A 26,020-nucleotide genomic window follows, 5' to 3' on the forward strand; every position below is an offset into this window, starting at 1 on the left:
TAAGCTGACCTAAAATATGACCCTTCGCACTAAAATTCTGTATTGATGACTGAATTTTCTGACAACATATAGACCAGGAAAGTAAATCAATTTAATGCTGTGGAGATAAAGTCTAGAAAAAGAAAAGCTGAAATTCAATCACTTCTGCACTTCTGGAAAATACTTACACGAGAATCTGAATTTAAATTTTAAATGTATGTATGTGTACATATGTGTGTGTGTGTGTATTTTTTTTCTTTTTGTATAGGTGAGTGAATCCAGGGGTACATAACTACTAAGCCATATCTCCAGCCCTTTTTTGTATTTTATTTAGAGGCAGGGTCTCACTGAGTTACTCAGGGCCTTGCTAAATTGCCGAGGCTGCCTTTGACTGGTGATTCTCCTACTTCAGCCTTCCAAGCTGTTGGGATTACAAGTGTGCGCCACCACAATTTCCAATATAATTGCAAAAAACTCTCCACTGACTAGGGATTTGAATAATCAGTTCTACTATTAATAGGACAGAATTACTTGTATTGGCACTCACCAGTACAAAAAGGCACCAAACACAAGAGAAAGCAGAGAGGAAAATGGAGAGGCTGAGAGTTTACTTCACAAAGTGATGTGAGGCATTCTAGAACTATGTGCACTCACACGTGTATTATTTCAAGCAACACCAAAGACAAAATTTGGGAACATTTGGTGAAGCACTTTCAGGCAAAGGACATACCAGGCAGCACTCAGAGAAGGACTTTTTAGGAAGCCCTGCAGGAGGAGGTGGGCCCTGATCCCACTCCCAGAATGCCATGGAGTTCTGACAGACCAAAAGTTCCCCGGAAGGCTAAGAGGATGGAATAGTGCCAGTGATAGAAAAGCAAAAAAAAAAAAAAAAAAAAAAAAAGGATTGGGGGAGAGAGACAAGCAAAACAAGCATGCATATGATAAAATCATAGCAAAAGGGAGGGGGAAAGAAGAAAATACAGTAGCAAAAGAAAAGCACAGAACAGGAGATGCTTCGGTTCTTAAGAAAATGTTTAATATCACATATGTACGAACACACCAACAAAAAGTGACAGATGTTTGGAACGACTGTTTTCTGCTTAGTTTAAAAAAATAGTTAACAGGTTTGCTGATTGCATTTTTCTTTTGATCACAGAAAGAGTCAAAACTTACATTATTCAAATGTATAATACAGTTTTATTTTCAAAGACTACAAACAAAACCTTTAGATCTTAATTTAAAAGTAGTTTAAACACTTTAATGGTGGTGTCACTAAGCCAGGGACAAAGCATACATCTTTACTTACTAAATTTAAATTATATTTGAAATTCAGAAACGTCTGTTTCTGGCAATTTTTTTTCTCTATAGGAGACCAAATGACCAAAAATATACCCTAAAAACAGTCTTACTTGATGTAACACACAAAAGACTTCTCTTAGTGCCCTATTTCAGATGTATGGAAATTACAAATATGGAAAAAAGGTATTTTCTGGTACAAGTCAGTACAAAAAGATTAATATTTTAAAATATAACTGAACTGTTTTTTTTAAAAGAACATGAAAGAATTTGCACAATGACACCTGCTGGCTTATTAAGCCTAGTTCCTGGCTCTTGCATCCTGACACAACAGGCAGGCAGCCCACATACCTCCCTCAAGTCGTTGTCCAGTCCAATGTGCTCGGAATGCTGGCGAAGGCGCTCTTTCCTGCGCTGTGTGGTGGCGCTCCGACTTACCCAGCGACTGAAAAAATAACCACACCCCAGAGGGTATAGATTAAGACAACAAGGTAAATAAAAACATGTGGTCTTTATCTTTAAAATAAAAATAATGAATTGTTCCACATAGCTGATGATAATTATTTTTAAATTAATTCTTTAAAAACATATAATAGGTTTAAGATACAATTAAAATACCATAAGATTTACCTATTTAAAGAATACAATGCAATGGTTTTGCTATATTCACAGATAATATACAACCATTATCACAATCAATGCTTTTTAACAACTGAGGTTAAAAGGGATCAAGGGTCAAAAGGGTTGGGGGTGTAGCTCAGTCACAGCACTTGCCACTTGCCTAGCATGTATAAGGCCTTTGGTCTTGAGTCCCAACAACAACAAAAAAGGGTCAGTACATGTTAGACATATATATACACACACAATGACAAATCTGTTCTTACTTGAGTCTTTGACTATGTTAAACATATAAAAGATGCCTCTGTGTACTCAAAGTAAATATTACAGGTATTTTTTTAATACAAAGGAGAATATTCTCATTTCAAAATTTGTAATTATTTAATTCTAGTGTTCTAAAAGAACAAAAGAAATTCATGAGATTTAATCTTTTTAAAGGAATAGCTTCCTTTTTATTTTTTGTTTTTAATTTAAATTTTTTTCTTTTCCTTTATTTTTTTTTAAAGGAACAGCTTTCTAAAATTAAGATTCCAAGAAATAAGAAGTAAGCCCTCATCTCTAAAATTTAAGAGTTAGATTAAATGACCACTGTGATTCCTTTTAGCTGTAAAATTGTATGACTGTGTTTCTGTGAAAAGGCAGGCTGTATTTATCAGATATCTTGGGAAAATCATATATGTGTGTGTGTCTATACATACACATACACACACACATACACACACTCAATATCAAAATAGGCAAAAAGTGCGTTGGAAATAAAATCTAAACTCTTTCCCATGGTCTCTAAAATTAAACAGCCAGGCCTTTCTTTCTGACCTTACCTCATGTCACTTTCCCCTCAACTGACCAATTTTTAATATAGTGATTTTCATTCTGTTACTAAATGCTTTATTAATAAAATTAATGCTAGTTCTATAATAGTTTCCTCTGGTACTGAATTGTTGGCATCCAAATTGTATTTCAGTTTTAATACTCTAATTTTATTACCTTTGCTTTTAGTTAATAATGATTCAACAATTAACATGTTCTGGGTGGTATGAGCATCTTAAAGAAATACTATAATGTTTCCCTTATTCAAAGGTACTTTTGTGGCCACTCTAGCGATCTAAAGACTATAGATCAGTGTATAAAATACAAAATACGCAGCTATATCATCCTCAATCTTTTACCTCAATCATCTTTATTCAGAGAAGAATTTGGAACATGGCCAAGTTTTCTTTCCAATAAGGGAAAACACAAAGACTACAGATACAACCTAACCTTACAATTCTGAAAGCCCCCTGAATCAAAATAACTTTGTTCCCACTCCAATTTAACCAAAACCAGAACATCATACTAAATCAAGTGACCATCCAAGACTCTTGCACCTCAGAAATCTTAACCTCTACTATCTTACCATCTCTTGTTACATTAGTTCTTCCTTGCCTTGATTCCCAAGTAGAACCCCTTTTGTGTTTTCTCTTCTTTCTGTTCTGAGCCTAAATCCTTGGGGAAAGCACCTAAACTTCTCCACACTAACACTCTCTCCTCTGTAATGATCATTTCTTTTCTACTTAACCTACTAGAGGGAGCCTCAAATCCTGAATGAATGCTATTGTTATGGTTTACACTTGAGGCATACCCTAAAAGCTCATGTAGCTCATCTGTGAGACAATGAAAAAAGTTTAGTTGAAATGATTGGTTTATAAAAGCCTTAACCTAATCAGTGCATTAATCCATTTTAATTGATTAACTGGGTGGTAATTCTTGGCAGGTCAGTGTGGCTGGAGGACTTACATCACTAAGGGGATGCCCTTGTGATTTATATTTTGCTCCTAGTGAACAGAGAACTCTCTTTCTGCTTCCTGATTGTCATATACTGAGCTGCTTTTCTCCACTACTCCCTTCCGCCATGATGTCCTGCTTTATCTCTGGCCCATAGCAAAGAAGTAAGCCATCTATGGACTGTGACCTCTGAAACAATGAGCCCCAAATAAAATTTATTCCTTTTATGTTGGTCTTGTCAGGTCTTTTGATCACAGCAAAGAAAAAGCTAACTAAAACAACCATCCTTACTTCCCTATTCCCTAGTCTCATATTAGTTGTTGATTTCCTAAATGAATTCCCATAAATCATTATGTCTGCTCTTTATTAATTAATTATCTCTTATTGCCCTCAAAGACTATTGTACAACTTTTCATTTCATCTAAGTACCACCTCTCAATTGATCAAAGTAACATAAAATCTAATTCTTTTTTTTTCCGGGTACAAGGGATTGAACTCAGGGGCACTGGATCACTGAGCCACATCCCCTGCCCTATTTTATATTTTATTTAGACACAGGGTCTCACTGAGTTGCTTAGTTTTTGCTAAGGCTGCCTTGGAACTCATGATCCTCCTGCCTCAGCCTCAGGAGCCGCTGGGATTAGAGGCATATGACACTGCACCCAGCCACAAAATCTATTTTTTTTTAAACACAAAATCTAAAACTTATTTTTAGAACAACTAAACCACATAAATAGCTGTAGAATTTATACAATATAAGGGAAGTGATGAACATATATTAAGAAACAAAATGTATAAATTCCTAGATGTAGATCTTTGACATAAAAGTTCTTGACAATAGCCCTGAAGCAAAAAAGGTCAGTCTAAGACAATAAAATTTGTTTAGGGATTAAAACAATTAAGGCTAAACTGGGTGTGGTAGCATATGTCTATAATCTCAGATGTTGAGGAGGTTGAGGAAGAAGAATTGAAAGTTTGAGGAGAGCTCGGGCAATTTAGAAAGATCCTGTCTCAAAATAAAATTGAAAAAAAAGTTGGGGAAGGGGGCTGAGTGTGTGGCTCAATGGTACAGCACTTGTCTTGCATGTGCAAGGCCCTGGGTGTGATCTCTAGCACTGAAAAAAAAAAAAAAAAAAATTAGGGCTAGGGGGCAGGGTAGTCCAAATAAAATAAAAATATGAAACAATATAAATACTAGCTAATAAACTTAAAATGAAGAAGCAAAATGTAAATGGTAGAACATTTTCCTTGGTAAGCAAAAGTGGAAAAGGCTTTAGGAAAACAAAATTATAAAGATTAACTTATATAATATAACCAGCTCTTACTATGAGCTCTGAGGGACAAAAATGTCCTATTTAACTTCTGTTTTTAAAATGGGGAAATAAGCACTGCTTAAGAAAATTATTATGAAGTCCATACATTCCTGGTCTTAAATAATTTATTCATTCCTTGCATTATTAAGCATTTTTAAAAAATATTTTAAAAAATTTTTAGTTGTAGTTAGACATAATACCTTTGTTTTATTTATTTTTATGTGGTGCTGAGGATCGAACCCAGGACCTTGCACACACTAGGCGAGCAGTCTATTGCTGAGCCACAACCCGAGCCCATATTAAACATTTGTTATTAAGTATAATTTTACCAATGATGATCACAATTGCTGAAATACTGAAGACCGCTTGTTTCTGTCTTGGAAATAGTATATTAAACTCTAACAACTATTACTATATATTCGTCCATCCAAATAAATCTCTTATACTCCAATACATACATTGGTACAGTATTTATTAAACTAAACCAAAAGTTATCAGCACACATTACAAAGATAATTTACTGTTTTCCTCTTTCCTGACCAATAGAATCATGATAAGCATCTTGGGGAATAAAAACAAAAACTTCTGCAACACAGTTCAGCAGATCATCTGATAGGTAGAAACACCACACTTTTAAATACCTTGTTTCACTACTTGCCTTCTGAAAATTCAGGTGGCAGTGCCACTTCATTGTGAGTATCTAGTTTTTTCTTTCTGGAACTGTGGATTGAACCCAGGGTTCAAACACTAAGCCACATTCCCAACCCTTTTTATTTTGAGAGGAGGGTTTTGCTAAATTGCTGAGGTTGGCTTTGAATTTATGATCCTCCTGCCTTTCCCTCCCAAATTACTGGGATTATAGGGGGGATTACAGATGTGCACTACCACACCCAGCTGTACCTAGTTTTTTACTTCAGTCTTCTATCCCATTTTTTCCCACTGCTTGGCTCCTTTATACTTTTTTTTCTGAGCCTCTTTAATAAGGAGATCACAGATGCTGTAGAAGTATAGAATATTTTCTCATGAGAAAAGTGGCAAATAATTTCAGTTCCTCCAAGGTTTCCAAGCTGAAGAATGAAGTCAACATACTTTATATACAAACAGAGATACATGTTGTATATGTGTGTATTAAGAATTGTAATGCAAAAAAAAAGAAAAAGAAAAAGAAAAAGGAACAGTGTTACCTTAGATTAGGTAGAGGGAAGTGAAAGGAGGGGAAGGCAGAGGATGTGGGGATAATAAAAACAGTAGAATGAAACAGACATTATTACTTTATGTATGTATGTGACTGTATGACCAATGTGATTCTATAGTATGTATACTCAGAAAAATGAGAAATTATATCCCACTATGTATATGATATATCAAAGTATTCAAGTGCATTCTACTGCCATATATAACTAATTAAAACAAATAAAAAATTAAAAAAAATGAAGTAAATTCTAATACTGCTGATATTTCAATTCAATGCTCACTCTTTCCAACTTATACTATATCTATTAATATTCTTTTCTTCCTTTCTTCTAAACCTCTTATTATTCACTTGATAATAAAATAATAGTATCCACTTATAATCAAGAACTTACCTAAACCCAAATATTATAATTGTTTTCAGTTCTTTTTTTTTTGGCAGTGCTGAGGCTCAAACTCAGGGTTTCACACATATGAGGCAAGTACTCTACCACTGAGTATATCTCAAGCCTTCTTTTTTTTTTTTTTTTAAACCTTTTTTTAGTTGTAGATGGACACAATACCTTTATTTTATTTATTTATTTATTTTTAATTAATTAATTTATTTTTTAATGTGGTGCCTGGGATCAAATCCAGTGCCTCACGCATGCTAGGCAAGTGCTCTACCACCAAGCCACAACCTCGGCCCTCAAGCCTTCTTTTTAAAATTCTAACTATATTTAGATATTTTCTGAATGGTCTCATCTACCATAAATGATAGGGTTTATCTTAATTTTTGCTTTGTAATTTTTTTGTACTTGAATACCAAAAGATGGTATATGAGCTAAATCATGTTCCCCACAATGGTATGCTGAAGTCTTAATCCTGGGTACCTACGAAATGACTATATTTGGAAATAAGTCTTTGCAGATGTAATCAAGTTAAGATGAGGTCATTAAGGAGTGCTCCAATTGCATGTGACTGGTGTCCTTATAAGAGGAGGAAAATATGGATACAAACATAGAAAGAAGATGAACATGAGAAGACAGAGACTGGGGTTATGTTATTACGAGCCAAGGAGCTACTGGGGCTACCAAAAGGTGGTAGAGGGGCTGGGATTGTGGCTCAGTTAGTTTTGTGCTTGCTGGGCATGTGTGAGGCCCTGGGTTCAATCCCCAGCCCTGGGGGACTGGTTTTTGGGTAGGTGGAGTAGAAGGGTGTGGAAAGTAATAATCATCCCCTAAGAGTCCTGGGAGGTGGCAATAATCCTGCCAAAACCTTGATTTCAGACTTCTAGCTTCCAGAACTGTGAAAGAATAATTTCAGTGTTTTAAGCCACTAAATTTGTAGTATTTTGTTATGGCAGTCTAAAGAAACTAATATTTAGATGGTAAAGGTACAACTTTTAAAAATTCCATTAGATTGTATTAGCATTATATGTAAACAGACATTTAAAGTGTGGTCCAGGGTTTAAAGAAAAAAAAATAAGGTATTCACTAGTACACTGTTCTTTTTTAAAAAAAAATTTATTTTTTAGTTGTAGTTGGACACAATACCTTCATTTCACTTATTTATTTTTATGTGGTGCTGAGGATCAAACCCAAGGTCTCGCATGTGCGAGGTGAGCACTCTACTGCTGAGCCACAACCCCAGCCCACTAGTATACATTATTCTTTGGGTGAAAAAAAGCCACCTTTCAAATAGATTAATGTGATTTTGAAAAGAAGCCATCACATAGAGTTTAATGATGACAGGCTGCTTTAATCAGAGTTGCAAAACATCCCACTTTTCATCAACTAGTTAATTAAAAAAGGTGCTTACTTGTTATTGGTTGGTCCTGTTGCCAAGACATCAGACTGTAACTTTGGGAAGAACCCTTGCTCATATTTGCCTTGACCAATTTTCATATCAAGTAGATGTGGGTGGATTGCAGTGTGATCCATTTTCATCAGTCTTTGCTCAATTGATTGGGCTATAAGTTAAATATGTAACAGATTAGAGATATTTTATTGCTAAACCTTCAAAAATAATGGTTCTTCAACTCATGCACATAGAGAATTCAATCATACTGACACTGTGAAACAGTTTTACCAATCTTCTTCAGAAATCATATCACATATATATATATAGAAAGGTTAATTTTCAATAAACATTAGATGATTAATTTTCATTACTTTCTTTGTCAAAAGTATGGTAGCTGGGTTGAAAAATCTGTAATTTAGTACTTAAACAATTTTATTAAAGTGGGATATTTAATATGCTTAACAAAAATGATTCTAGGTACAACATTAAAGAAAATACTGGCAAATAAAGTATTTTCTTGAGCTGAAAGACAATGTAAAGGGAAGGAAGATGCTAGTAAGTAGTCTTGTTACTTTCTTTGTGTAAAGACTCATTAAATATTCATAGTTCTCCATCAATAAAAACAAGGAACTGTGTGAAGTTTATTACCTCACTTTTAGCAACATTCACATTCTTCATTAGTAAGAGTGATTTAGGAATGTTTATTAGATCAAGAAGGTAAAGCAGAGAAGTCAAATAAGCAGGCATTTAGAAAATGTCCAGAGAATAAGACTCATAAAATAGAAAGTAATCTATTTTTATTGGTAAAACAAACAAAATCCTGATTTTTCTACCACTGAGCTATATCCCTAACCCATTTTTAAAAAATATTTATCTTTTAGTTTTAGGTGGACATAATATCTTTATTTTATGTAGTACTGAAGATCAAACCCAGTGCCTCATGCATGCTAGGTGAGCACTCTACCACTGAGCCACCCAGCCCCCTAGCCCATTTTTTGAATTTTGAAAAAGGGTCTTGATAAGTTGCCAAAGCTGGATTCAAACTTGCTATCCTCCTGCCTCAGCCTCCCAAGTAAGCTGGGAAAATCCTGATCTTAAGTGTTTTTATCAACTGAATCTTCAAGAGAAAATATAAGAGATTAGGTCTCCAATCCTTTCATTAGAGATTACTAAAAAGTGATAATATGAAGTAACTGTGGTTGTGTGATAACTAGAGCTGGGAATTGCTGATCTTGTGACTTACAAAAACTAATAAGGTAACTAATAAGGTAAGTATTTCATAGAATTCATTTACTTTCCCCCTTTTCATTGCCAGTAGACTGAGTCCTGCTGGTTATTCCCCAAACATATTCTAAACTGTTTTTTTTGAGAGGAATTCATCTATGACACTTTGCATTCTTGTCAAAATAATACGCTTATTGCCACTGGCTCCACCTAAGCCAATTATTGGTGTTTATAGTGGTACTGGGATGCTGTACTGAAGTTAACTACTGCTCTCCATTGTTTAAACTTCAAAATATTAGACATTTACTTTAAGCTTCTCTAATTTTCCCTCACAAAAAGTATGAATTTATTCAAAACCTTGAATTGCACTGTTTTTTTTTTTTGGTGGTGGTGGAGTACCGGGGATTGAACTCAGGGGCACTTGACCACTGAGCCACATCCCTGCTCTATTTTGTTACTTTTTGCAATGTTACTTTTCAGTGATTATATAGCCAGTGAATACTGAACATTCAGAAATTATCAAATGCCTGCTTTGAGAGGTCAGGTTCTGTTGTTAGACTTTTAAAGATTTGTGCCAATACTGATTTGCAGTGGTTGGTAAAGAAAAAAAAAACTGTATTACTATCCACTTCTTGTCTTTCTGCACAGAGATCATGAGGTTCTGGTGCCACAATATCAACAGCAGATAGCCTGTGCCTAAAGAATTCACCTGCAAATCAAATTCTTTTTGGTTAGAGGCAAAACAATAGCAAAAGTATCCACATGTACATGCACACACACATACACACACACCGTCAAAGCCCCAAAACAGAATGAAATCTTAATACCCAATAAAAAATCAATGTCAACAACACCCCAATCTCAATTTGGGGGATGAGAACAATTTTACCTGATAAAGAAGTAACTGCACCATTTACGAGAGATTAGCAGTTATAGTCAGCTGTCTTTTACCTTTAAAAAAAAATTCTGATAAATTAAATTCCTGGGAGACTACTGCCTCAGCCTAATCTAGTTTTCATATATATGAAGTCTACAATACTCCATTTTCAAAAGAGTTTTATGTAATTTCTGTGATGACAGTGGGAGTGCAAAATTCTGAGAGATTCTATTTTAATGAAATTCTATTTTAATTGGATTTTTTAGAAGGACATAAAATATATATATACACACACACACACACACACACACACACACACACAAATTATATATATTTAGTTGTAGTGGACACAATTATCTTTATTTATTTATTTTTATGTGGTTAATAGCCTGTCACATATTTTTAAAAAATATTTATTTTTTAGTTGTAGCTGGACACAATACCCTTATTTTATTTTATTTATTTATTTTTATGTGGTGCTGAGTATCTAATCCAGGGCCTTGCATGTGCTAGGCAAGTGCTCTACCACTGAGCCACAACCCCAGCCCCTGTCACATAGTTTTTCATTAACTGGAATAGCTAACAAGGAGTAAAGCTTTAGGTGCTAGAATCAGCCAAACCTGGATTCAAACTATGGTTCCACCAAGAACTATGTAACTATAGGCAAATTCCTAAATGTCAGTTTTCTCAGCTATAAAATGAGGACAGTACCTCACACATATGAGAGAAGTACTCTACCACTGAGCCACAACCCCAGGCCTATTTTAAAAGTTGTGTCAGGAAGAGAAGAAAGAGATTTGTTCAATAATTACATTATTGACATGGCTATTAAAACAACGGAAGTCATAATATTCTTTGGATAAGCATAGATAATTTCATTCTACCTCAATTTCTAGGAACACAGAGGTAATTGCTATTTTCTGAGGGGCTTCCAAGGATCTACCCATATACATGGGAATATAACAGGGTGATGGTTAAGAGACCTTGATGGCACCATAAAAGGTTATTTACTACTTCCTTTCTTAAATGTGATAAAACTATAGCATCACTACTTCTGATCTATTTAAATAATGTGGGAAAGGCAAGCAAATAACAAGAATGGCAAAGAAGCTCCACATTTGCTATCTCCCTTTTCTTTTAAAGAGAGAGAGAGAGAGAGAGAGAGAGAGAGAGAGAATTTTAATATTTATTTTTTAGTTTTCAGTGGACACAACATCTTTGTTTGTATGTGGTGCTGAGGATCGAACTCAGGCCGCATGCCAGGCGAGTGCGCTACCGCTTGTGCCACATCCCCAGCCCTGCTATCTCCCTTTTCTTTGGCAGAAAATTTGCTCTCAAGCAATTCCTACATTTGAAAGGAAAGGGAGAGGGCACTCGGGTGATAGATTTCTGTTTATTTGGCAAAGAATGGGTTAGGAACCAGGCATAAATGTATAAAATTACATGGATTGGTACATTTCAGTTTTTTCTTTTTTTTTTTGGGGGGGGGGTGGTACCAGGGGTTGAACTCAGGGGCACTTGACCACTGAGCCACATTCCCAGCCCTATTTTGGATTTTATTTAGAGACAGGTTCTTACTGAATTGCTTAGCATCTCACTTTTGCTGAGGCTGGCTTTGAACTCATGATCCTCCTGCCTCAGTCTCCCAAGTCACCAGGATTACAGGCATGTGCCACCATGCCCAGCCTGTCACATATTTTAAAAAAATATTTAAAAAGCTTTAGGTGCTAGAATCAGCCAAACCTGGATTCAAACTATGGTTCCACCAAGAACTATGTAACTATAGGCAAATTCCTAAATGTCAGTTTTCTCAGCTATAAAATGAGGACAGAAATAAAATAAAATAAAAAATAAGTTTGCCTATACCTCCTTGTTGTTAAGCTCAATGCAAAAATGCACGTAAAACACTTGGTCTATAGTAGGTAAACGTTGGCTGTTAATAATTGCTAAGCAAAACTGGCCAAGATTCATAATTCTATGAGGGGAAAAACTGGTGTCAGGGATCAAAGAATCTCTAATTTGAATGTAAAAATCCAGTGATTTAATCTCAATAAATGAAGCTATATAATTAATGGTATAGTAAAACAAATATACCATTTTAGTTATACAAATTAGACAGCATCTCAGATTTGCCATTTTAAATTAATACTTATCTTTTCTTGAATAAAGACAAAAAAGGTGAGAGGTAAAAAGGCAATATCAATAGCAAGCTAGAAATTTACATTTTTTTTCTACTAAAGCCATACAGAGAATAAGAAAAAAACCACAGGAACCTCCTGGTTATACACTGCTCAATTTATTATTGTTTTTCTTCTTTTGACTAAGGGAAGAGGACTGTCAAGCAGGAACAGGAAATCACAGAAATAGAAAACTATAGAAAGCACTTCTTGGTATAATAATCAAGATTAGCCATGGTATCTTAGACAGAAAATGAATTTTGTGGTATTTTAGACCAAGAATACGAAAAAAGAAATAATCATCGACTTTAATTTTAAAAGGCAAGGTAAATGTACCTGCTTCTTTTAAAGTGCTGCATTTCTGATATATAGATGTCCGTAAGGTGGGTGCCCTTCCATTGTACAATCTTATCTTCTCAATCCGAGAATCAAAGACTCGAAGCAAAGGATCTTTCTCTTCCCACTGAGACATAATTTTGTTATCAATAAAGGTGGCAAACATCTGTGTTTCAATGAAGCGTGAAAGAAATGGCAGATAAGGCTCAGGCTGGTCAGAAAGGAAAGAAGCCTGTAATGAAATAATTGGCAAATTATTACCATCATAATACAACATGACAAATGGGATAATTATCTGTTGCTAAGGTTATTCTTTTTTAATCTTCAACTATAAAACTGACACATAAAATTAAAAAGTACTTAAAATCCCATTCCTTATTCCTTTCTTATATGCTGATCCTAATGACCATTATGCAGACAAGAGGGCATCACTGGTGAAAGAGAGGGTTAAGTTGCTATATAACTGTCAATCATCCACTTCACTTACCATTAAATTTTGATCCCTCTCCCCAGTGAGTAGTTTCTTCTCCTTTCTATTCCTAGTTTATGCAATCCCATAAGGCAATGAGATGATTAACTGATGCAATGAGATATATATTAGCAATAACTTTTTAAAAATGACCACATAGAATTTGTGCTTATGGGTGAAATTCTTTTGTTCTTCAAATGGATTCTTTTTAGGCTGTAACTCTTTTAACTCAAAATCAAACTGCTTGCAGACCTATGTTGCAGTTTGGGGTAAAACTACTAAAAAACAAAAACAAAAACAAAAAAACATTGCCTGAAAAATCATTATAAGCAAGCTTCTGGAAAACATATGCAACAAACTGCACTTTCATATTACTAGCTTGTTTAATGTGTGGAATGGTTCAATAAATTGTAATCAGTTTCTAATCTAAAGTATTCACTTCTTTCTGTTATTCTTCAGGTATATACATCTAGGAATTTTAGTCTCAGTTTGGTATTAGGGGAAATTTGGAAGTGAATTACTATTTCAGTCAGTGGGCTGGTTTTGCTTTACTTTCCTTTTGAGTAGATGAAGTATGGCAGAAGCCAGAAGGCGAAAGATGAAAGGGTAAGTTCCAAATAAGGTTACTTTGTCTTTCCCTTTTTTGGGGTACTGGGATTGAATCCAGGGCGTCACATGTGTTAGGCAAGCACTTTACCACTGAGCTACATCACCAGCCTTTTTCTTTAAAAATTATTTTGAGACAGGGTCTTGCTAAATTGCCCAGGTTGGCCTTGAACTTGCAATCCTTCTCTCTCAGCCTCCTAAATAGCTGGGATTACAGGCATGCACCACCACGCCTGGCCTAGGGTTACTATTCTTAATACTCATCAGCTTCTTTCTAGCATATTTTGCATTCTGAAATTTCCAAGGAGTTTAAATACTTCCTTATAGAAATGTACATATCCAATCTTTGTACTTCCATAGTTCAGATGTTACTTACATAAATCCAAATGACTAGAGAAAGATTCACAGTATCTCTAGAAATCAGCTCAATTCCTCAAAAGGCATTTTTTTGTTATTGTTGTTGCCAGGGACTGAACCCAGGCCCTTGTGCATGTGAAGCAAGCACTCTACTGAGCTACATTCCCAGCCCTCCTCAAAAAGCATTTTATAGATAAACATCAATTTTACTTTTTATAGGGCAAATAGTCTTTTTAAAAATAAAATGAGCCATATGTATCTGGCTTTTGAGGTTCAGACATCATAGACTACATACAATACTTAAGGTGCGGAAAAAAAAAACTTGGGTTGCAGAGCTAATATGTCTTACATACTAGCCTTCTGGAGTGCAACATGAAACTTTCATTTCTTAGGGGTTATATAAAGGCAATCTCACTTCTAGATTGAAGCGACATAAAACTTAAGAAAGAAGAAAGTAAAAAAATTAAAAAATAAAAAAGAAGGAAGAAAGTACCAGAGCTTGACTTAAGAAATTTGAATTGTCCCAAGGATACATCATAAATGTAACACAGATTAGTTCCAGGCTAGATAGGAAAAAGTATAGGAAAAAAGTTATGGTAAATGAGAAAGGAATCTAAGAGTAGGAATACATTTGAAGAAGTAAAATTTCTTAAATTACAGAGTTTAAGCAAACTGGGTTAAGGTGATGCATGCCTATTAATCTCAACTAGTTGGGAGGCAGAGGCGAGATTGATTCACAAATTTAAAGCCAACCCAGGCTATTTTACAAAACCCTGGCTTCTCAAAATAAGAAAAAAGAGCTAGTGATGTAGCTCAGTGGTTGACTGCTTACCTAGCAAGCCCAAACCCTGCCACCTTCACCTCACCCCAAAAGTTTAATGAAATGAAGTAAATCGGCAAATTCTGACATTCCTGGCATATTATTCTCCATCAGGAAAAAAAAAATTGATGAAATCAGAAAATATTCCATTCTACCTGTGTTTACACAAAATTTTAGTTAATACTTATTTGTCAGATGCTACAAGGCTGTACATTAGCCTCTTAGAGTGCATTAGCCCCTTTGGGAAGTCTTTCATGACCAAAAGATGCCACTTAGTGAGTGAACACCATGATTCATTTTTATAGCATTATTATGCCTCAGCAATCACACAGGCAGGGGCCTGAACTATACCCTAGTGACTTAAAGGAGTTAATGCACATCTCTAAGTGCTTTTGTCTTGGGGAGGAAAAAAAAAAAGTCTGAGGAATATGTAAAGAAAATCTGGTAGAAGAATACAGTAAACCTTAGGGATAAAGCTTCAATAGGAGAATCAAAAGCTAGTGTCATTTTTGTCTTTCTTTTCCAAAAACTTTGGAATAGTCTTAGACTAATAGTCATAAAACCTGATTTGTTCACTCTTTATCTCTTATGATCCTAAAATGAAAAAAAAAATTGGCTTTTGAAACTAAATTATTTGTTACCTTTATATGGACACATTGTGATCCCATTAAAGGATGAAGGTTAAATATAAGAATTGGGATTTCTTGGGCTGGGGTTGTGGCTCAGTGGTAGAGCATTGCCTAGCATATGTGAGGCCCTGGGTTCAATTCTTAGCACCACATATAAATAAATAGAATACAAGTATTGTGTCCATCTTAAAAAAAAAAAAAGAGAGAATTAAGATTTCTTTATAAAGGAATAGCCTTCATTTGACTAGATTTGGTCATAAGGGTAAACAAAAGCCTTACAAGGTCAGGCAGTATTAATGGATTTGAAAAAGCTGTTTGGAGTTTCTATAATTTACCTGGATGCAGTAGCGCATGCCTGAAATCCCAGTGACTCAGGAGATTAAGGCAGGAGGGATCACTAGTTCAAAGCCAGCCTCAGCAACTCAGTGAGACCCTGTGCAACTTAGCAAGACTCTATCTTAAAATAAAAAATAAAAAGGACTGGGGATATGGCTTAGTGATTAAGTGCCCCTGAATTCAATCCCTGGTTAACTCCTACCCCTCAAAAAAGTTTCTATAATTTAAGCATTGTCAAAGTACAGAAAATTTTAAATTGAGATTATAGGTTATTTAACAGCCAGTCTTATAAGCTGGTTGGTTTGCCTTTTTGTAAAATTAGTGTAAAATATTTGTGACAGAAAGTGCTTAGTGGGACAGGAGAGGGGAAAGTTTTGTGTTTAAAAAAAGTTAACAAAATCAAGTAATGTAATCAACTAAGAACCATAAAGAAAGAAAACTATGGCTCTTTTACTTTGTCAAAGTTCTGCATCTGTTCCCGGTTGGTCAGCCAGGATTCCATGTCCTGGGCAGTTTGAATCACAAATGCTTCATAATCAGCAAACATCTGTGTAAAGCGGTTAGCAAAGACCTCTCTCAGCTGTACATTCAGCTGGTAGTCCCTCAGTTCTGCCTCTTCACACTGCAGTTTTAAATCCTTTTCTTTTTCACCCAGAGAAGCAGACAGGTCCATTTTTTCCACAGTCACACCAGTCCTCTTGGCCAGAGCCTGCAAGCGGGCTATGGTTTCATTGCCCTTCAATAACTCATACATGCTGATATTATTAGTGGAGACATTGCCATTCTTCTTGTCATTGACCAAATCTTTCAGAACCAGATTCTTCAGTTTGGTGGCACTCTCACTGCAATGTAAGCTGCCCTCAGGAGGAATCCCAAATTGAAGAAGAACTTCAGAGAGCTCCTGGATAAAATCCACTTTATTGGGGAACTGTGGAAATTCTTCGGGCAATTCAATAAAATGGTTGTCAATGTCCACAAAGCACAAATTAGCCTGAAATAGAAAAAAGGAATTCAAAGGTTAAATTTTATATCCAGAAATACCCTTGCCAACTATTATAAAGAAAAGCATAGATTATGCTGCATTTGTTTTTCTAAATTCTTACTTTTTCCCCTTATTATTATTAGTATTATTTTTAGGTACCGGGTATCGAACCCAGGGGCACTCTACCATTGAGCTATATATCTCGACCTTTTTTTTTTTTTTTCCCCTCCCCAGACAGGGTCTCACTAGTTGTCCAGGCTGACCTTGAACATGTAACCCATCTGCCTCATCTTCCTGAATAGCTGGGATTACAGGCATGTATTACTACACCTGGATTATTTTTGTTTTTTTACAATGTCTTTTATGTTAACCATTTCAAGGTTCAATTTTTTATGGTGCTGGGGACTGAACTCAGAATCACTAAGTACATTTGCTACCACCTACCACTGAGCTACAACCCCATCCCCTGAGATTATTATTCTTTAAAAAATAATTTCTTTTGCCAGCATTTTTCCCTAGGTAAGTATTTACATACCATATTTAATAATATTTTATAATAATTTCATAATATTTATTCATGAATAATTTTCTCTGGGTCTTAACAATTTACTATAATCTGACATGAATCTCTAATATTTGGCATTGATCAGGTAATCCTAAATGGGTAAAGGGACCCAGAGTTGCATGATCCTGCACATGAACATTATTGAGTAAAATGCTCACAATGAGCTTTATCATTCTTTTTCATTATTCCATTGCTTAAACAACATCTATAATTTAGAATACACAATAATTGCTAAAAATTAGAGCTCTAGTACCCCCAAATGGATGAAACTGGCAAAGTTCAATGCAATTCACAGATAATCCACAAATTTTCACTTTAACAAAATTAGCTGAACTTTGCAGAACAGCAAAATCATTTTAGAGGTCATTAGACAAAAAAGCAGGAAGCAGGAACAGGGTTGTGGCTCAGTGGTAGAGCCTAGCATGCGTGAGGCACTGGGTTCGATCCCTAGCACCACATGGAAATAAACAAATAAAATAAAAGTATTATGTCCATCTACAACTAAATATATATATTTATATATATTTAGGGCACCAAACAAGCAGGAAGCAGCTAGGTGTGGTAGCACATGCCTATATCCCCATGAATTGGGAGGCTGACACAGGAGGATTGCTAGTTCAAACCCAGCCTCAGCAACTTAGTGAAGCCCTAAGCAACTCAGCAAGACCTTGTCTGTAATTTAAAAAAAAAAAAAGGGTTGGGGATGTGGCTCGGTGATTAAGCATTCCTAGGTTCAATTCCTGGTCACACACACACAATTAAAGCAGGAAGCAGAAAGAGGTGAAAGAAGCAAGTGCTTGGATAACCAGTGATTAATTAAATAATTTGACTCAGAAATAAGAAGAAATGTATTCTGTTTGCTTATACTCTAGATTTGAAATTTATTTCGACTAAAAGGCTTTTAATATATAAACATTTTTCAAATTGATACAGTAAATTCAAGAGGCCAAGTACCTGAATAAAATCCTGATTATCCCCCTGGGGACCTGGTAAACAGTATTTTTTACCTTTACTGTCCCATACTTTCTTGATCATAACGAGGTTATCAATGAAAAAGATGATTGAGCTCCTAGAATTGGGGTGGAATAGAGAGAAGTGGGGAAAGCAAGGGCACCAAAGATGTAGCTCATCACATAAAACTGATTCCAATTACATCAACAACTGAACACAGAATATGTATAAGCAAACAAAACAGGAAGCTTCATCTTGAGTTTTCTCCTTTCCCATTAGATAACCAAGGAGAGAATTCATACTGTCTTCTGATCCCACATGGCAAGGTTAGATAAAAGGGGAAGTAAATAGTTGGGTCTCCCCACCCCCCTTTTTTAATATTTATGTTTTAGTTGTAGTTGGACACAATACCTTTATTTTATTTATTTTTATGTGGTGCTGAGGATCAAACCCAGGGCCTCCCACATGCTAGGCAAGCGCTCCACAGCTGAGCCACAACCCCAGCTCCCTTTTTCTTATCTCTCTCTTTTTTTTTTTTTGGTTGTAGATTGATACAAATACCTTTATTTTTTCTTATTACTTATTTATTTTTATATGGTGCTGAGAATCGAACCCAGAGCCTCACATGTGCCAGTCAAGTGCTCTACCACTGAGCCACAACCCCAGTCTCCCCTTTTTCCATTTTAATCCTTTTTTTTTTCATGTGAGAGGACAGAAAGCTAAAAGTATAGGGACATTTCAAATTAAGCTCAATAAACCCCCAAGATTTCCTACTCCTATACAAAACTAAATAATAAAACTACAGCCTAATATAACCTTTATAATCCAGTCCTTCAATTTTGCAGCTGAAAAAATCGAGGCCCAAGAACTTGGGTAACTTCCTGGCACCTGCTCCAAATATGCATCCTCAAACAGCCTGGGGTTTCTTTGTGATTTTTTTTTTTTTCCCCCTCATCTCCAATGTCAGTAGATTTCTCTAAATAAAGAGCTGAAATGTCAGATCTTGCTGAAGACAGTAGTGCTTCCTACAACTTTCTTTAAATCCACATCTTTATGTGTGTGTCTTCCATTTCTTGAAAGTAGGATACACTGAAAGACTTAGAGGCAGAAAGTAGGTCACCATAATTCAAACAGATGATTCAATATCTTTAAAAATGGAAGAAAAAAATTCAATAACTTGCTAAGTGTTAACCAGTAATCTTTCATTTTTATTTTATACTATCTTCTTCATTAATGCCCTCTAACTATCCTTTTCCATTCCTCTCCTCCTCCCTTAAAGAGAGAGAATAAAACATTTTCTGACATAAAATTTAAAGCTTATTATGCTCATGGTATCAGTGCTGAACTGAGTGTGTTGTGCCGGTGGGAGTTCTGGCAACAGAGATTAGCCAGTCTTCATGCTCCAACAGAAGTCTTCCATGCCCTCTCCTACACCTGCTTGGAAGGGCCCAGAAGGGCTCTGATTATTATCACAAAGTAGAAATAGGAAATACAAATTTGTGTTATTAAAAATTATTGAAGAAAACAGTTATTTTTTCTAAAACAAATATGAATCCTACTAAATAATCTGACAAGTTGTTTCTTCTCTCTTAATACCATTAAATTTTTAAAAATTCTATTAGAAAAGTTCAAGAAGTATTACATACATGATAAAAAACAGACTCAAACCTCAATTTGACACTGTTTGGGGACTAAGTACTTTATATATCTACTGATCAACATAACCCATAAATCTTCATGATATGTAATTAACTCAAATTAAAAGTAAAAAAAGTTCCCTCAAAAGTAAAAGGTCAGGGCTGGGGTTGTGGCTCAGCGGTAGAACACTCGCCTAGCCCGTGTGAGGCCCTGGGTTCGATCCTCAGCACCACATAAAAATAAATAAATAAAATAAAGGTATTGTGTCCAACTACAACTAAAAAATAAATTAAAAAAGTAAAAGGTCAAATAATTGAAGCTTAATTATTTCTTCTGTAAGTAGAAGCATCCTGATCTCCTCTATATATTCTTAGTTCATTTATTCCTGAGTATTTATTTAACCTGCCTGTGTGTTTTTGTTGTTGTTGTTGTTTTATCTTAAGTAAAAGTATAGCAAAGTTTATTAGAAGGGTGGGGAAAGATGGTCTCAAGGGAAGAAGCAGATATCTTGGAGAAGAAATTGACTAACCTGTGTTATTGATACTTAAATTTTTTTGTTGTTGTTTTGGAAAGCTGAAATCACCTCGTTTATCTTGAAGCCCCCTACAATTCTACACAAGTAGTGTCTTTTGAAACCCTCAGGTGATGGTCACTTGAGGGAACACCAAAGAGGTAGCCATGGGGGCTGGGGACATAGCTCAGTTGGTAGAGCGCTTACCTCACATGCACAAAGCCCTGTCAGCACCATACACACACACACACATACACACACACACACACACACACACGTAGGCAGGAGCAATAAATACTTAGGAATGTGAGCTGGGAGAAGCTTTCCTCAGGTTTATTTATAAGTGATCTAGGTTCTGAGTGTCTGAAATTAAGATGTCATGAGGATAAGCCAGAGGAGATCATTTAAAATTTTCTCCCCTGAGATTATTGCTCAATGGAAGAGAGCCTGACTAGTATGAATGAGGCCTTAGGTTTGATCCCTAGCACCACAAATAAGAAAATTAAAATAAATAAATAAATAAAATATTCCCTCAGAATCTCAAGGCAAGGTACAACAAAAACAAGGTGGCAAAAGCAATTCTGTTCTCAGTTTTTATTTTTGTCTATCACTTTAAAGATGAGCAAAAACAGTTAAAAGTGAGGTAACATTCTATGCAGTTAATTTTCAGAGTTACACTCTTGCACACTCACTTTCCTACCCTGCTCCCTAAAAAATTATATAACAAATGGCTACTTGTGCCTATCATTTGGGAGTCATGGGGAAAGGGAGTGGGTAGTTAATTATAAGTCTATGTAGTTACATTAGTTACCTAACAACTAAAATCATACCTTCTTGAAAAACTCATTTTTGTACACTTAGCATTTCTGTAACTATTTTTGGAAGCTTTATCACTATTTTTAGCCATTATTTTATTTATACAGTTTTTTGGGAAGAGGGCGAGAAGTATGAATAGTGAGTGCACTTAAGTCATCTTTTTTTTTTGGTGGTGCTGGGGATTGAACCCAAGGCCTTGTGCATGTGAGGCAGGTAGTCTACCAATTGAGATATATCCCCAGTCCCTTTAAGTCATTTTTAAAAATGGCTATTTTTTTAAAGTTGTAGATGGACACAATACCTTTATTTTATTTTATTTTTATGTGGTGCCGGGAATCAAACCCAGTGCCTCACGCATGCTAGGCAAGTGCTCTACCACTGAGCCACAACCCGGCCCCTAAAATGGCTATTTTTATACTACTTCCTCTCCCCAAAATTATGTGAGGCAGATATTCATCTCATTGTAAAATGATACCAGAATGAAGTAATACACTGTTAGCCTTTTCTTCCAGAACAACGGTGCATCTAATTTATAGTTTCTATATAGAAACACTGTTATTTTTTTTAACAGCTAATTCAGGTAATTTCATACTATTCTATTAATAGATGGGTATATGTATTTATTAAATAGTGTTGAGGGCTAAGGATATGACCCAATGGTAAAGCACTTGCTTAGCATTTATAAGCGGGCCTGGTTTCAATTCCCAACACTGCAAACCAACCTCCCAATCAAACAAACTGACCCTAAAATCTAAAAAAAACTAAACTAAAATAAAATAAAAGTAGAATTCAACTTATGAGTGAAAAATTAGAAAATCCCAGTGATCATTATGAAGGCTTTTGCAATTTTTAACTTATCTTTAGTCAGAGGATATATGTAGACATAGAAAAATTTCCCAATTACATATATACCAAGGTGGCATTTAAAAATTTGTCAATAATTACTTATGTAAAATGGAAAGACAACTTTTACATACTAAATAAACTGCCTTAAGAATATAATTTGCCAGCCAGGTGCGGTGGCGCACACCTGTAATCTCAGTGGCTTGGGAGGCTAAAACAGGAGGAAAGCGAGTTCAAAGCCAGCCTCAGCAAGAAGAGAGGTGCTAAGCAACTCAGCAACATGTCTCTAAATAAATAACACAAAATAGGGCTGGGGATGTGGCTCAATCCTTGGTACAAAAAAAAAAAAATTTAATTTGTTTAATGTACAAAATAGATCAGATACTCAACAAGAAACTAAATGTCTTGTTAAATCCTTGTCCCCCAACCCCAGTACTAAGGATCAAAGCTAGGGTCTTGCATATAAGCTACACCGCAACCCTAAGTCTATTTTTGGGTGTTGGTTTTAGGCATTGAACACAGAAGACTTCTGCCTGTGAGCTACAATACAAGCTTCTTTTTTAAAATTTTATTTTGATCCAGGTGTGGTAGTGCACACATGCAATCCCAGTAGCTTACGAGGTTGAGGCAGGAGGAATTTAGTGAGGTCCCAAGCAACTTGGTGAGACCTTGTCTCAAAATAAAATATAAAAAACGGATGGGGATGTGGCTCAGTGGTTGAGCGCCCCTGAGTTCAATCTCTGGTACCAAAATATGTATATTTATTATTTTATTATTTTGGTACTGGGGGTTGAACCTAGGGGTGCTTAACCACTGAGTCACATCCCCAGCCCTACTGTATTTTATTTAGAGACAGGGTCTCACTGAGTTGCTTAGCACCTCGACACTGCTGAGGCTGGTTCTGAACTCTTGATCCTCCCCATCTCTGCCTCTGGAGCCACTAAAATACAGGTGTGCACCACTGTGCTCAGGAAAAAAATAACTTTTTATTTTGAGACAAGGTCTTGCCAAATTGCCCAGGCTGGCCTCAGACTTGTAATACTCCTGCCTCAGCCTCCTGAGAGCTGGAATTAAGTGCATGTGCTACCACACCCAGATGTTTGTTTTTTTTTTTTTTTTAATTTTTTTTTATTGTAGATGGACACAATATTTTTGTTTTTATTTATTCATTTTTATGTGGTGCTGAGGATCGAACCCAGTGCCTCATGCAATTCGAGGCAAGTGCTCAACCACTGAGCTACAACCCCAGCCCTCTTTTTAAGTCTTTAAAATAAAAACACACTTTTTCTTGAAAATTTAAGGGATTTACTTCTTCAAACAATGATATTCTAGATTAATTCCATGAAAGAGAAAATAAGAAAATTCAGGGAATAAAGATGTAAAATAAGAAGCAGAAAGAGGAGAATATGAACAAGTCCCAGAAGAACAAGAAAACTTGCCCATATATTTTATATGACCTGAAGTTATTTTCTCTTGAACAAAAATGTTAATTTTGATAAGGAAACATTCCTTAGAATAAAAGTCAGCAGTGGATGATTATGGGAATCATTACTAGGTATAATGGCTACAGCTTAGTGTGTTATTTTAAACTCACTTATTAAAATGAGAATCTCTACAGGAAATAAGAACAAATAAAAGTGAAACTCAGCATGAGAGACTGTATTAAGAAAGGTGCTAATTAAATAGCTAATAATATAATGTAATTAACCATTTTGTGTTTTTTAATAGGCCATGGCACTCTCATCAATATTTCATTTCAAAAGCTTTACAGTACAATTGTAAGTACCATTAACAACAGCCAAAAATTAGATTCAAAATGCTTTCAAGAATTCTTGCTTATTTTTCCTCTCAAACAACATTTCAAAACAAAGCACATTGGAAAGATAGTAATATTAAGGTGGCAAAAAGCTAGGGCTTAAAATTTTAGTCTAGCTGACAAAGCTAAGTTAATATTTAGAACAGGTTGATAATTGGCCTTATGACTGCAAACAGAGAATAAAGCATTTTATGTTTCCATTTTCCAGTTTTCTGAAAGATGTTATTTTTATTTGATGGGAGGTAAAAAGTCAAATTCACCTCAGTTAATACAATTTTAAAGGATGTCAGATCTGGGATGTGTCATTTAAAAATAAAATTTATAACAAGTATGGAAAAGAAATGTTATTAGAATAAATCAATGATGATTATGACTACTATTGCTCTATTTTCAAACATTTATAGGTGTAAAAATACACCAATGTTCTGTTTTGAACTATGTTTAATTAATGGCTATCGTGTAGTAATCATCAGATCATGGTCTGCATTCTGTGGCTCAGGTTCTACCTTAGCCATACTTGGGAGATTAAGGAGAGCCAGAGAGATAAAATTGGATGAAGACAATGCTATTTAACAAAAGTAGCCTTGACCTAAATCAACAAACAGCAAATTTCATCATTCATCAAAAAAAGTTTTACCTCTTGAGGAAGTTCTAGTTTAGAACGGTCAGTTCCTTCTTTTGACTGAAGACCCATCAGATAAGGTACAGGAGCATCAAGAAAATGTAGCAGAGAAGCAGGAAGGATGGGCACATAAACATGCTGCCACTGAAATGGGAACAAAAGTGTGGTGATGCCTTCTGCCACAGTCATCAGGCGTTGATAATCTGCACAGAAGAAGGAAAAAATGGAAGGAAAGAAAAATCCAAGTAAAAATACAATTGCCTTATTAAGCTTGAAAATATCAGAAAAAATCTGTTAAAATTTACGATTATACAGAAAATAGGTCAGTTTTATTCCTCCAAAGTGGGTGTGGGCAGGTGGAAAACATCATCACACTCCTTCTTTTTTTGGTACTGGGCATTGAACCCAGGGGAGCTTTATCACTGAGCTATATCCCCAGTCCTTTCTATTTTTTTTGAGACAGGGTCTTGTTAACTTGCTGAGGCTGGCCTCAAACTTGGGATCTTTCTGCCCGAGTCTCTCAAGGTGCTAGGATTACAGGTATATGGTACTGTTCCTGGAACACTCCTTGCTTCACTGGTATGTGACTCTACATTCCCTTAAAATGTGGAAAAATCAAGAACTAATATAATTGCTCTTTATTATATTCAGTGGTACTTATTCCATTGAAAATGTACAAATTATATTACCATGGAACACTTTTGATTATATGCATACTCATATAATCCGCAATCAGAAGCTCATTTTTTTCTTATACATATGATCATGGTGATAGCCTTTGGTAAGCTGATTATATTATGTTAGCCCTCATTTGTGGGCACATAAAATGAAACAGATATACAATCATAGTCACATTTCCTATATTTAAACCTATAACTACAGAACCATCATATGTAGGCATAAAGTGAGTTACAAGATAATTAAAGGTGTTCTGTTGTTGTAATTGTGTTTTGTTTACATGAATTAGCATATCAAAATTAAAAACTATCCAAAATACTAAAGTGCCCTCTTAAACCACTCTGTCATAGATAATTTATATTTACATATGCCCACAATCCCTATTTAAACCCTTAGAGGGTTTTTTTTGTACTAGGGATTGAACTCAGGAGCACTCAACCACTGAGCCATATCCCCAGTCCTATTTTGTATTTTATTTAGACACAGGGTCTTGCTGAGTTGCTTAGCTGGCTCTGAACTCATGATCTTCTTGTCTCAGCCTCCTGAGCTGCTGGGATTACAGGCGTGTGCCACCACACCTGTTTTGTTGTTTTGGTCCTGAGGTTTGAACCCAGGGGCACTTTATCACTGAGCTACACTTCCATCCCTTTTTATTCTGAGATAGGGTTTGGCCAAGTTGCTCAGGTTGGCCTTAAACTTGCAATCCTTAGCTTCTAGTTGGTGATATTTCAGATGTGTGCCACTGTGCCTGACTGGAGCAGACATGTTTTAGAATCTAGATTTTTGTTTTCTTAAATTTAGAAAGGTAACACAGTGTGTAGATC

General features: G+C 35.5%; 1 protein-coding gene across 2 annotated transcripts in view; it reads right to left on the reverse strand.

Annotated features, from left to right (window-relative positions):
- Positions 1-26,020, reverse strand: part of Dennd5b (DENN domain containing 5B) — a 175,023-nt gene that overhangs the window by 49,993 nt on the left and 99,010 nt on the right. For both annotated transcript variants that reach the window (XM_076854263.1, XM_076854262.1), the window contains 5 exons: positions 24,534-24,721; positions 16,229-16,765; positions 12,558-12,789; positions 7,962-8,112; positions 1,627-1,720 (listed from right to left, as the gene is read on the reverse strand). In XM_076854263.1, coding sequence (XP_076710378.1) covers positions 1,627-1,720; positions 7,962-8,112; positions 12,558-12,789; positions 16,229-16,765; positions 24,534-24,721 — 1,202 coding nt within the window. The remainder of the gene's footprint in view (positions 1-1,626; positions 1,721-7,961; positions 8,113-12,557; positions 12,790-16,228; positions 16,766-24,533; positions 24,722-26,020) is intronic.

This window comes from Callospermophilus lateralis, chromosome 4 (genome assembly GCF_048772815.1).
Source record: "Callospermophilus lateralis isolate mCalLat2 chromosome 4, mCalLat2.hap1, whole genome shotgun sequence".
NCBI classification, from domain to species: Eukaryota; Metazoa; Chordata; class Mammalia; order Rodentia; family Sciuridae; genus Callospermophilus; species Callospermophilus lateralis.